The sequence below is a fragment of the Centruroides vittatus genome, unplaced genomic scaffold (genome assembly GCF_030686945.1).
Source record: "Centruroides vittatus isolate TY-2023 unplaced genomic scaffold, ASM3068694v2 contig_18, whole genome shotgun sequence".
Lineage (NCBI taxonomy): Eukaryota > Metazoa > Arthropoda > Arachnida > Scorpiones > Buthidae > Centruroides > Centruroides vittatus.
In genome coordinates this window covers 2,275,301-2,288,710 of record NW_027121101.1, presented here as the reverse complement: position 1 = coordinate 2,288,710, position 13,410 = coordinate 2,275,301, and the positions used below count along the sequence as shown (strand labels likewise).

The 13,410-nt window shown below is 32.0% G+C and overlaps 1 protein-coding gene across 2 annotated transcripts; it reads right to left on the bottom strand.

Moving 5' to 3' along the window:
* Nucleotides 1-1,703: 1,703 nt before the first annotated feature.
* LOC136969693 (acid phosphatase type 7-like) lies at nucleotides 1,704-13,196 on the bottom strand. 2 transcript variants are annotated; one of them, XM_067263973.1, is made up of 13 exons: nucleotides 13,039-13,196; nucleotides 5,382-5,618; nucleotides 5,120-5,299; nucleotides 5,020-5,045; nucleotides 4,858-4,955; nucleotides 4,726-4,788; nucleotides 4,527-4,641; nucleotides 2,645-2,752; nucleotides 2,463-2,567; nucleotides 2,313-2,384; nucleotides 2,109-2,246; nucleotides 1,958-2,040; nucleotides 1,704-1,852 (listed from the first exon to the last, which is right to left on the bottom strand). In XM_067263973.1, exons 1-12 carry the CDS (start codon nucleotides 13,169-13,171, stop codon nucleotides 1,969-1,971), a joined length of 1,347 nt encoding a protein of 448 aa, XP_067120074.1. In that variant the 5' UTR covers nucleotides 13,172-13,196; the 3' UTR covers nucleotides 1,704-1,852; nucleotides 1,958-1,968. The 2 variants fall into 2 exon arrangements, with proteins under 2 accessions (XP_067120074.1, XP_067120072.1); XM_067263971.1 differs by lacking the exon at nucleotides 1,704-1,852 and having other exon boundaries at nucleotides 1,917-2,040.
* Nucleotides 13,197-13,410: the final 214 nt, after the last annotated feature.

Sequence of the window (13,410 nt, the reverse complement as noted above, 5' to 3'; positions counted from 1 at the left end):
TTAATTTCCTTCATAATATTCTAATACAAAAATTTGAATTCGAATATCAATTTATCGCATCCTCGAATAAACTCCGGTCTCACATAAACCCCAGGATGAAGAGAACAAAGAACATGTTGAAGTGCTGCACTGTACAGGGCAATGTAGTTTAAAGTAACAGGTAAGAAACTTAACATTCTATTTCTTCAAAGTGTCTAGATTCGTAAACCAATTTCTATTCTAAGGTTCACGAAAAATTTTTTGAAATAAATACTTTTTTCGGGTCACTTGCGAAACGTAGAACTTAATTCTGTTTGGCATCAGCATCGTACTCTTGTCGTTCACAATCGGCTTTCTCGCACAATGCTATTTACTTCCGGGCGGATTTATAGCCTATGCGTAGTTTTTTATTGGCTAACAACGCTTATACTGCCTTTTTCCATCGTATTATTTGCAAATACTGCCTTCTTCCACCTGAATCTCTGACTGGAATCGTCATAGGACGTTACGAATCGACAGTAGCAGCGATACTGCCTTTTTCCATGTGAAATTTGGTAGTAGATACTACATTAAGTTTGTATAAAAATACAAAAATTTTATGAAATTCTTATAATAATCGGGATTCAGAATTCATTTCGCAAGTGTCAAAAATCGAAAGACTTATAAAGTATTAGAAATTTGATCCGTTAGCTACTTCTAGAATGAAGTATGTTCTATAAAAATAGACTAAACACGAATGTAACCGAAACGTATAAAAATTTCAAGTTATGCACACTAAAATATATTGTAATGTTCATTTATCTATTAAAATATCCTTACATTTTAAAATTAACGTATTGATTTCGTTTTAATTTATGACACATCATATCTCTATATGCAGAAGTAGACCTAGTTAACAGTGGGGTTAATTACTGGCACGTGAGTATAAACAAACATCTGCGTAAATTAAGATCGTTATATTATAATAGTGCATTAAAATTAGGTGATATATATGTTATTACTCTATCGTAGAACATATAGTTTTCGATTTAGTTTATGTAGATATTCCTGAATAAAGAGTGATGTTAAAGCTGGCCAGTGTCTACCTAAGCACCCAGTTGTGAGTAAAGTAAGTAAAGTTTATTTGTAATAAGGTATACCTGTTACAAAGGGGAATTCCATTAAGTTTTTCTTGTCTTAATATTGCTAATGGTTATTTCCTCCTCATTCTAGATCTCATACATAAATCTGAAGTAAGTATTATTTTTTCTTTCTCTTTATTATTGAAATCACCTTTCTTTTTCCAGAATTCCTTAATAATCAAATTTCTGTCGTATGAGGCATTTAACATTCAGTTAAAGAATTTTAAAGTGAAATGAAGTTTTTATGAAAATTCATAAATCAATGTTTAAAGTCCTTCTGTGTATAAGTTATATTTACAAACATACACACACATATATATGTGTTTGTGTGTGTACAGATATGATATGTGTTACGTGTATATACAGAATACTAATCGTATTGAAAGTAACTAACTTAATGTTCTACAATGAAACTTGTGCAATTCTTGTATGTTTTTTAGGAAAATAAACGGAATAAATAAAATATAGCTTCTAAACTTTTCGAACTATGCGCTGGATGATACACCTACTGCAAGTTGAATATAATTAGTAATGTTAATTACGTTAATTAATAATAATTTATTATTGTTTTTTAAAGGAGAAAAACGTTCTAATATACTAATATTGTGCTAAAATAATGCTTTTATTAACTTTTTCAGAACACCTTAAAGGTACACATAATCTTAAAGGCTTTTTACTGTTTGGTTTATTTACAATACAACCTTATCCTTTTGTTTTTTCTTTACCTAGTTTATTGCAAAGGATTCTTCCCGCTGATTAAGCAAATAAACAGAAATTAAACGCAAAATTAATCAGAAAATAAATAAAATTGTATTATATATATATATTCATTTAAATACATCACAAAACTTATTTACTGTTTTCTATTTTAAAGATAATTTGATAAATACGGCCCGTGATGATCTTTATGTATCAAGACTTTATCGATCACTTCGCCTTCCTAAAAGACACCATGATTATATAAATAAGAATATTAGTAAAAATAAATCTGCAACCGAATAAACATACCTTATCTACCGAAACCTGTTCTATGTACAGATCCGTGGAGTTGTAAGCTGTTAAACGAGTATAACTAACATCACGACTACGATATGCTATATAATTTGGTTTAAAGTCTAAAAATATAAATTGTCCTCTAAAATTCCCCTGTAAAACGAAAATATTTCTGTGACTAATAAAGCAAAAAGAAAAAAGAGAAAATTTGATACGTACTGCTGCTCCACTAATAATGTAGATGGGTGCACACGGGTTTGTGTATGGATTATCTTCTTTTGGAGTACAGAGCTGGATAAAACAACGTATACATTTTTTAAATCAGTCATTATTATTAAAATACAGAATATTTTTAAAAGTATGATTTACATTATTTTGATAAATTGGGTAAGATCTCTCATAATCGTGTTCATGACCCGAGAAGACGATATCTACTCCATATTTAAAGAAAAGGTCTTCGTATTCGATTTGTAACTGCGAATTAACCGAAAAATTAATTTTAGAAGAAAAATTTTAAATTTTTCAAATTTTAATTAATTATTTTAAATTACGTTTTTGTCTGGGCAAGCTTCAGACACTGTAGTTGAACAATAGATCGGTCTGTGTCCAGCTACGATTATCCATGGTTGTTTTTTTCTATTTTCTCCTTTGTTAGCTTCCTAATATAATATAAAACGACATTAAAGATTTAAAAAGTTAGACCAAGTAAATTTTCTACATCTAAAATGTATCATGGATAATAAATTATTGTCCCCGCAGCGAAAGAGTAGACATGAGTCAGGCTGAGCTGAAGGGTCTTTGCCAGATGAAAGATTTGAGACAGGAGTTGAGACTGGGATATCTCTTTCAGCTGTTTTGATTTTACATTTCTATAACGTTCTTATACTATCTTTATCATAAATAATTTTATTTTATTTTTTACAAATTTTACCACTCACTTTCTAACGTTACACGTTAATCACATGCCTCTTTCCATTCCTTTTATTTTAAATTTTTTCTGCAGTTTTAGGCAATTATCTGGTATTTTGTTTTTACTATTAACGTCATAGCCTATATACAGAGGCAAAGTATGTTCGGCGGAAATTTTGAGGGGTGGCTAATTTCTACAGGTGATTTTATAATTACAAAATTATTTACACATTAATTAAACATTATATTTAAAAATCTTGTATTTTATATTATAAACAGAATTATATACAACAACAACAATTGAATTGTACAGTACTCTAGTTGATCTTGTTGACAGAGCACTGTACTATGACACGACAATGATTATTTGGGACTTAACTCAAAAATGATAATGAGTATTGCATGATAGATATACATCTGGGTTATGTACAGTACAGTATTTGTAGACTTGGAATGTACGGTGGAAACTTAGTATGGTTAACTTTATCTAGATGTAAAGTAAGACAAGTAGCGGTACACATTAGTTTACTGTAAAAATACAGGTATACAGGGCGCCCGGATTGAGACTGACACATTTTAAATCGCTGCCAAAATTCAGTGCGTAAAGATAAACGCATTTAATGTATTGCATGAGGAAGAACAACTGTGTAAGTTTTCCCTAGAATTAATTGAGGCGTGCGGAGAAATTAATTGTGGTGCTGAAATCGCGATTTTCAACTGTATGATAGTATGCTGAGACAAATTCTTCTGTGCGAGTGCTGCGAAACTTTCATCGCGTGTTTGAAAAGGATCCTCCATCATGAAACACCAACAAGACATGAATGTAACGGCTCTTTTCCACGGAAAATGTGTTGAAAGGTCACGGAGGTGGGAGATCCGATTGTCGGTCGGGAATGTGGAAGCGATCAGGGAGGCTTTCTAACGAAAGTCCATTCGTCGGGCAGGCAACTCGCCATACACCTGCCAGCATCCTTACGACGCCGCAGATGTTGCAGAACACATAGCAGCAAATTGAATATCGTTTAGATATTTTCCGTGAAATAAAAAGAGCACAAATGAAGTTTTGTTTTTAATTTTGTGCAAAAAGCAGTAAAGGTAAAACTGTAACAATTTTTGCAATAAAACTTATGAGTTCATCTTTTACTTTCACTGTAATTCTTACCTAATTTCAGTCTCAATCCGGTACAATGAAAAAGCCAGTAGTGCTGCTACAGTACTAACATATTTCTTAACAGCCAGTACGCTAGGTACTAAAATAATACGTGCTTACGACATACAAATTAGAAATACATACTTTATTTTCATTTTTCACTGGTCAAGTTTAGTTTGAATGTTCATCATCACGAATATCAGCTTAATTGCGGTTGCATAATGAATGCATCCCATTCCATGTTGTACAGTAAGATTCAATAGTTACGAAGTGTCTAAACGTCTAGTTTATGTTTTATACCCCACCAAGTATATTTAAAAATTTTGATTACAGACTATGTTTTATTTACAACTAATTCTTAAGAGAATAATTACCTCAAGGGTGTTCTTTAACCATATCCATTGATTACTTTTTACTACATTTCTGTCTTCTCCTTCGTAGAAGACTTCAGTAGAAAAGATGATGAATAAAACTTTTCCAATTTTATAACTGTAAAAGATATGATTTATATATTTCGATATATTAAAAGAAAAATAAATCTCCGCTATAAAAACGGGATGGAAATATGCTCACGAATAAAACATATTATCGAATTCTCCCGGCATGTCGAAACGCACTTTAAAGTTAGTAAAATTGCTGTTAAAAATACATAATTAGTTATATTGTTATTATATTTAAATTTTAAAGTAGTAATTTATTTCGTGCCCGTAAGATTCATGATTTCCCACTGATACGAGGTACGGATAATAAGCGGCGATCGGTTGTATCTCGTTGAAGAAATTGTCTCCTACTTTGCCACCTTTCTGCAATAAACAACTCAAAATATGTCTCCTAATAAACAATTTAATTAGATTATAAAATACTCACCGACTCTAAACAATAGGCAATATCACCTGAGAAAACAGCAAAAATATTAGAATTTATACTCATAAGTTGGACTATATAAAGTGATGAAGAGCAAACAAACCGTTATGAAAGAAGGCTTGCCACATTCCTGTATTGGCTTCCTTAATTAACCAGGGTGTAGTGGGACTACCCTCTCCCAAATCTCCAAAAATGATCATTTTGGTTTCCCAATCATCACCTTTCGGTAAAGTGGTAAAACTGAATACTTCACTCCAACTTTCTTCGCTACCAACTTTATAATCTATAAAAATTATGCATCAAAATAGTTCAAGAAATAGGCCAAGACTATAAAATTGTCGGTTTTAAAGATAAATTTTTTATACAATATTTAGTATTTTGAGATAATCCTTTCAAAATAACTTTATGGACACGTTGAGATTTTGTACCAGTCCATATAAATCTAACAACGCACAAATCGACATAGTAATCATCATTCACAAGATTTTGACAGGTTCCTTCGTCTTTTTGAGTAAGCGAGTCGTTTGATAGGCCATAAAGCACTACAGTTCGATTAACGTTGCTTTCGGTGCTCCACATGATTGTCATTTCATCTGGATTTTCTGAAAAATATAAACTCTATAAGAAACTATATGAATGATTACTTAATATAAAAGTTTCAGTAGAAAATTTCATTATGTAGCTGCGAGAATAACTATATGTTATTTAAAAAAGTTTGAATTTATTAAAGATTTCTAAATATCATTGATTTCAGTTTTATCTTTCATGTACTGAAAGAGAGTGGGTGGGTAAAGGTGTAGATAATAATTGTAATACAGGGCCATGCCCCTCTCGAGAGTAATATGATTAAATTAGAAGGCATTGAATTTATGACTTTATTGTGACATCGTCACAATGCCGGGATGCAATTTTCAATCATATTTTTAATTTATTCAATTTTAATGTATGCTCGCCACCTCAAATTAGTAATGTCTTGCCCCTGTACACCATACTTTTCCTGCTAGCAATAGAGTCGTGCCGGTCATCTAACTTCTTTCAGGGGAATATTCGAATTGAAATAACGTGACTTTCGGTACAAACGTATATAGTTAATTGGGGCATCCTGCCCCTAAGCTTTCTATATCTGCCTCTTCATCTATCTAACTCCGTTCTCGAGATTAAGGAAGGACAGACAGTGGGAATTTATCGGTCTAAATTTGTTCAAATTGCAGCCCAATTATACATTTAATTTTGCAAAACGATGGTACTTAAATGTTACCATATATACAGTATATATGTATGATAATATATATAATTAGAGATTATTATGTTACAGATTTAATTGCATGAAACGATCCAAGAATATTCATTCGAATAATGTAAATAAGTCAAGATCGCTTTTATTTTATGTCGCAATATAATTTGTAATAATGATAAATAAACCATTTTGACTAGCAACCAATTAATTATAATGCTTTTATTATTATTCATAGATTAATATTAATCTATGAATAATTAATTGGCATTCTTTAGCAGCAGAAAAATTCTACAGTATCGTAATGACGGAGGGATTCGAAAAAGCTCGAATAATATTCAATTCTTATACTCCACGTAATGCTTTAAATATTAATGATTTTTCCACTTTATTAATATTTAAAGCGGAACGAAATATAAAACTTTACGTCATATTGTAAGTATACAATTACAATTCGGAATGTAAGAGCAAGGAGTATCGCGAATTTGTCTTATTGGCACACGAACATTAATAAAATTAAATGAAATTAATGCTATATCTATGATACAATAAACTAAGTTTCGAGTTTAAGCTATTATCAAAGGATTATCGAAGTAATTAATTCAGCTATGAAGATTAGGTAATTATAAACAAACTCCAGCAACGATAGCCGAACAAGTGATTAGCAAATGGAATAGTTTATTCAACAAATGTAAACTTTATCAATTTCTCTTATTAGTTTATTTAGTAATGAGTCGGCGACGACCAAACTGGCGATAAAACCCAGAAAATGTATGAAAAATATCAAATTTTTTTGTAAGAAATCGACAGAACCTCTAGAAAATTACGTCTAACAGCTAAACATTTCTATAAATTTTACTTTCCCGGCTGTTATATATATAACAGGGAGAGTATGGCGATCGGTTAAAAAGTGACCCTCACCCATGATTTTTATATTTTTCCGCTCGGGACCTTGAGGCGTCTAGAAATGCAAAAAAATTCGAGGGTAATGGATATTAGTGTTTGGAAAGGGCACGATTTTGTTCACCCTATTTGAAGCTTAATAACTCCTGTGTTTTTTGTCGAAAATTTCTGAAATCTTTCGGGGAGATTTGTGTACTAGGGAGATTGGTGCTATTCAATTTTGGTGTATAAAGGTTACGAGGATGGGGAGATAGAGAGGGGTAAATTGTCATATCTCGAGTAGGGTCGGACTGAATGATGATTTTACTGGTTATTAGCATTTACATTTTTTTTTTATAAAACCCATCCCAACTCAAATTCAAACTTTCTGCCGTTTTATAATAATTAATAATATTGAAAGTCTTGTAAAATAAAATCTTTATAGTACGTATAGTATTATTTGCACTAGTTTTTTATTTCGTATAGTACGGACTCGCATAATACGGCACTTTATCGGAGCGTAACTACCGTGTTATGTGGATGACGACACTCACAATTTATTTATTAATCAATATTATAATTAATAATATAAGTTATTTTTTAAATAAAATCTCTTAACAGCCGGGAAAGTTGCGCAACTTGCGAATTTTTTTTTTTATTTGAATGAGTGGGAACTGTTAAAACAAAGGGAAATAGATTTAATTGATATCTCTCTCTTTAAAATGTTATTAACAAATAATAGAAGTTTTAACGCGTTTAATATAGTCCGAAGTTTAAATTTTGAATTTGTACAGCTAATCTAAACTTAAATTGTCACGAAGTTACACGTAATTGCTCCGAGTACAATGGGTTAGCACTATCAATCACGTGATTATTTGTCACAGGTAAAGGGTGCTAGGTCACCAACTGTCAATAACATAATCAACACTCCAGTAATAATGCTTCTAAACTAACTCACAAGTCACGACTGGTACCGGACACCTAAGCTTTTCCTATATTATAAAAAAATTTTACAGCTCAATTGGTCTAGATTACATTCCATACAAAACTTCATTGTCTTATAAAAACACCTGTTAAAACTCATTTTTTTACACTTTTTGCAGTCATTAGATTTTTACCAAGTTTAATTGTGGAGGGTTGTATCGGACTTGAGAAAAATCTGCAAGAAGAGAATTACTTTTGGTTTCACAAACAACTTTTTATTATTAGGCAGAGTTATTATTGAGAAATTTATAAAAGTACAAATTGCGGATCGTAAAATTAAGTGAATACGTGATAAGAAAGTGGTATAAATGAGAAAAATTAAAAAGTTATCAGTCTGAAAATTTAACAATTCGTTTTAATGACAAATGCATTTAGTGTTTATTTTTATTTAATTAATTAATTTATTTATTTATTTTTGGTAATGCAAACATCACATTCATAAAAATATTTGTTTCCTTCAAGATCGGTGTAATTTTCGTAAGCCCAACCTTCACAAATCCTACACTGAATCTAGTCTTTTTCAAAGGTTTCACCATAGATGATGCAGTGAGAGTCTTGCTCTTCTCTCTTTTCTTGAACTGATTTAGGCCTATTTACTGTTTTCTTTGTTTCTCTTCATGTAGACGATTTTCCCCCAGCAGTTTTCTCTTAGCTGCAGAGATTCTTTCTTTCCTTTATTCAGCCGTAGTTTACGCATATTGTCTCGTAAAACAAAAGCATTTTGTGAGAATATAATTCTTATCAATTTTAAACTGTTTCCGATGCAACCCGTAACACCTCTGTCTCATACAAACCGCAACATTGTTGTCCGATACAACGCGAAACATCATAGAACAAAACATCGGTTACCCCATACGTATTAGTAAGCTTAAGGAGATTTCCGGCCTACAAGTTAAAGAACAATAAATGTTGTTTTCAACAATAAACAAAAAACAACTTATTCTCGTTTTCAGGCAAGCTATGACAACCAGAAGTCATCTTCGTTCACTCAAAACACTATTAAAACTACCAAATTTTCTGCCACGTGTCAACAACACTGCTGATTACCTAAATATGGCAAGACTTGGCACATGCTGGAGTTATTGTTCATGACTCCACGGTACGAAAACGATTTATAGAAGGTAGAAGAAAAACGGTTAGACCTCAAAAGAAACAGTTGTTGACTGCTGCCATGATGAAAAAACGATACGATCAGGCAAAAAATATGTGTGCTGGACTGCTGAAGATTGGAGAAAAGTGTTATTTTCAGATGAGAGCCATTTTTTGATACAAGGACAGCGATCTTGTACGTTAGAAAAAGCGACCACGAAAACCTTACGGCAGCTCATATTGATCAAACAGTTAAACATCCGTTAAAGATGTTCTAGGGCTACTTTTCTTATAAAGGTATCGGATTCCTTGTGCCGGTCAAAGGCGTGATAAACTCGCAAAAGTTGTTAGAACAAAGATTGGAATTTGAACTAAGAAAAGTTGATACCAACGATCAAGCAGTATTTTAACGAGATCGGCTCCTTGTCACGTTTCCAAGGTCATGATTAAATACTTCAAAGACAAAAAGATATCATGCCTTAAATGGCCAGGAAATTCACCGGATCTTAATCCGATTGAAAATCTGTGGGCTGTAGTAAAAGCTGGACTTCGTAAAATAGATTGCACAACAAAAACAAAACTGATTGAGGCTGTAATCCAGATATGGTTTCGAGACCAGCAAATAACAGAAAACTGTAAAAAACTTATTGGTTCCATGCCAAAACGTGTTCAAGAAGTTATTAAAGCCAAGGCAGGACATATTTCATATTAAAACAATTTAAATTATATTCATTTTTCGATTCTATTCATCTTTAACCAATAAATGTTTTTTTTTTCAAATTTTCACTTGTGTTCATACTAACTCGCACAATACTGTATATATATATAAGCTTTATCGCTTCGATAATTACTTAAAATAGACTATATAAGTTTACAATATAAAAATATAAACTTATTTTTTAAGAAATAATGAAGTTTCTGTCTGCAATAAAATCGGGATGCAATTTTTTGTGATGATAATAATGAATAATGTATGGACAAGTTTTTTGGACGCTTTCCACACATGATATGTATTTTCAGAATTAAATTTCTTTCTTTTTATATTGGTATTATTGGGCTGCACTTTGAAAAAATTATAAACCTATAAATTCCCACTGTCGTCCGTTGTCTGCTTGTCTTTCCTTACTCTCGAGAACGGTGTTACATAGACGAAAACCGTGATCATATATGGAAAGCTTAGTGACAGGAGATCCAGTTAACTATATACAAACTTCCGACGCAGACCTAAAATTATGTTATTTTAATTCAAATATTTTTCCCTGATAGATGACCAGCACAACTCTATTGTTAAAGGAAAAGTATGATGTACAGAGGCAAGCCACTACTAATTTGAGGTGGAGAGCATATATTTTAAATTAAATACATTAAAACTATGATTAAAAATTGCAGCCCGCCATTGTGACCGTGTCAAATAAATAATTTCTCGTTATTCAAGTATTTTTAATTTTTGAGTCATCCATCATTGGCGACAGCTGTTCTCTGTGAATAAAAAGTAAACAAAGCATCGATTTATTATTATTTTTATCATTTTTCATCTTTATGTTTTTTATCTTTTTTAATCAAAAATTACAAAGCTATTTTAATCATTTATCATTTAATGTGTCCATCCACCAAGCCATTTTGTAGAAAATGACGTCAAACCATCTGATTGGCTGCGTCTGGTCATGTACAGTACACTTGGAATTTTGGATGCTGCGTGTTGATTGGCTGCGACCCAATCGCCACACGAAAATACACGTTGTCCCAATACTCTGTCGCCAAAGTACTTGAAAGCGATTTTGCTGAGCATGACCAGCGACAAAGGCCATCGAATCGCCTCAAAATCGCGCATAGTGGAGAGCCAGCATAAGGCTGACGACTGACAAACGACCATATGCTTTCCACACCAACACGCTAACAGTAGAGGGTGTGCGTCGCGGGATTGAAGCGCTCACATATGGTTTTCACACTCTAACCTGAATCCAGGTAAGCTACTAGTTCATTATAGTACATGTTTCTGTTATGGCGCCATTGCAATCGAAACCGACGATGTTGGCAGGAGGTCAGTAGCGGATTAGCTAATAGGCGCATTAAGCGCGCACTTAGGCCCTCGTTGTCTCGAAGGGCCTCAAAAAATTAGGAAAGGTGCCTCTAGAAATTAGGAAAGGTTTAAAAACTGTATTATAAAAAAAACTTGTTGTTATTTAGGGATTTTATTGTCTTTTTAATATTGAAAAAAAAACACTTACACAAAGGACCTTATAAGAAAATTGCGCCTAGGCTCTCAAAGGAATATAATCCGCTACTGCTGGAAGCTTAGCACTTGACATACATGTAGATTTGTCTGTCGATGGTAAAGACAGACAATTCTACATGATTATTTAAAATTAGCAATAGAGTCGTGCCCATAATCTAACTCCTTTCAGGGGGAAAATTTTGAATCGAAATAACGCAACTTTCGACTTACATCAAAAGTTTATCGGGGCATCCTGCCCCTAAGCTTTCTATATCTGATTTTGACGTTAATGTATGTAACTCCGTTCTCGAGAAGGACAGACAACAATAGTAATGTATAGGTCTACAATTTTTTCAAATTGCAGCCTAACAAGTGTAAAATCTATCTTTTCCCTTAATTGAGAATTCTTATTTAGTAACTAAAGTTAAAACGAATTAACCAATTAAATCGGGGTATTATAAAACATAAGAATTATAAGTAATGCTATCAGTTGCTGATATTAAAAATTTTGCCAACACATTTTTCTTCCCATTTTTTTAACCCCGTGGCCACTAAAAAAAGTATGATTAAAAGTGCCACGGGGCACTTTTAATCATACTTGTCGCGGGTTCGGACAGGCCTGACGACTAACAGGCTTTAATTCTAATTAGACAAAATACATTTTGGACTTTTTACGCAAGTCCATTTTAATCGTTATTGTTATTATTTTTAAAGTTTTAATTAAATTACTCGATGACTCTATTTCTCAAATTACATTTTATCGAATTGTTAATAAATGAATCAAAGGAAATTGCATGAATAATGACAACAGGAAGTGCGATATTTTTATTGAATGACGGAAATGACCGATTTTCAAAATAATAATTTGTAATATTTTTTAAAAAAACACAGTCTAACAATAATTAAAATATTGTTAATTATCTCGTCAAGTATCAAAACAATTAAATGTCTTTAATTCTAATTGTTTAGGTATTAGATAATTCATTATTTATAATCAAGTATATAAAATAAAATTAAAAATTCTTATCACTTACGTAAATTAGTACTAAATTCGCGAAAATTGAAAACTTTCGATCAAATTTTTCATGTTTAAATACATTTGTGCCACTTTTAATAAAGAAATCACCGCCTTTACTTAATGTTAAAAGTGGTTATTTTAAACCTAAACCTATGGGAGAATGAATGGTCGTGGACTCGCACCTGATCACGTGGATTGGCCACGTGGAATTTTGTGGCTTTTCTACACGTGTCTAACACCTAAATAGGGGTGAGTATCCCATAGAAAATCCTTCCAGAATGTGGCAGAACGTCTATATGATGCCTCGCCTTATTCCACCGACCCAATTCAAATATGTTTTTAAATTGTACAAAACACGAAAAATCTAAAACCTCGAGTAATTCTTAATTTTTAAACCTTTATGGATATTGAAATCGATTGGATAATCTCAAAATCCCCCTATAAATGAACTTTGAACTCGAAAACGATTGTTACATTATCAGCTATCGATAACGTAACAATTGAATTACATTAAAGATGACTAAAAATATCGTTCTTCTAAATGATATTATCCATTTAAATTTTCATAATTAATGAAATGATTAATATAAGAGCATTTACCTGTTGGTGATAAGTGAATCTGTTCGGGGTGAGTATTGATACCCACGAAAGTTATTAACAATAAGCTGAAGACTGTAAACAGTTTCATGACGGAGAATGAAAATAATAGTAACATTGATTCACACTCAATCATTTTATACCATCAGATCTAACGCATGCTCATTTAAAAGGTATTTTTCATGTGATCAAACATTCAGTAAACCATCTTCCTCGAGTATTTGATAAAGAAATAGATTTGCCTTTATCTCCTAATGAGTCTACCTGGTGTCTATGAAAGCCAATTCACGTCTATTAAACGTAACGATAATTAATTGTAATTAAATAAATTAAACTTATTTTACGTGATGACAATGTAAACAATATTATATAATC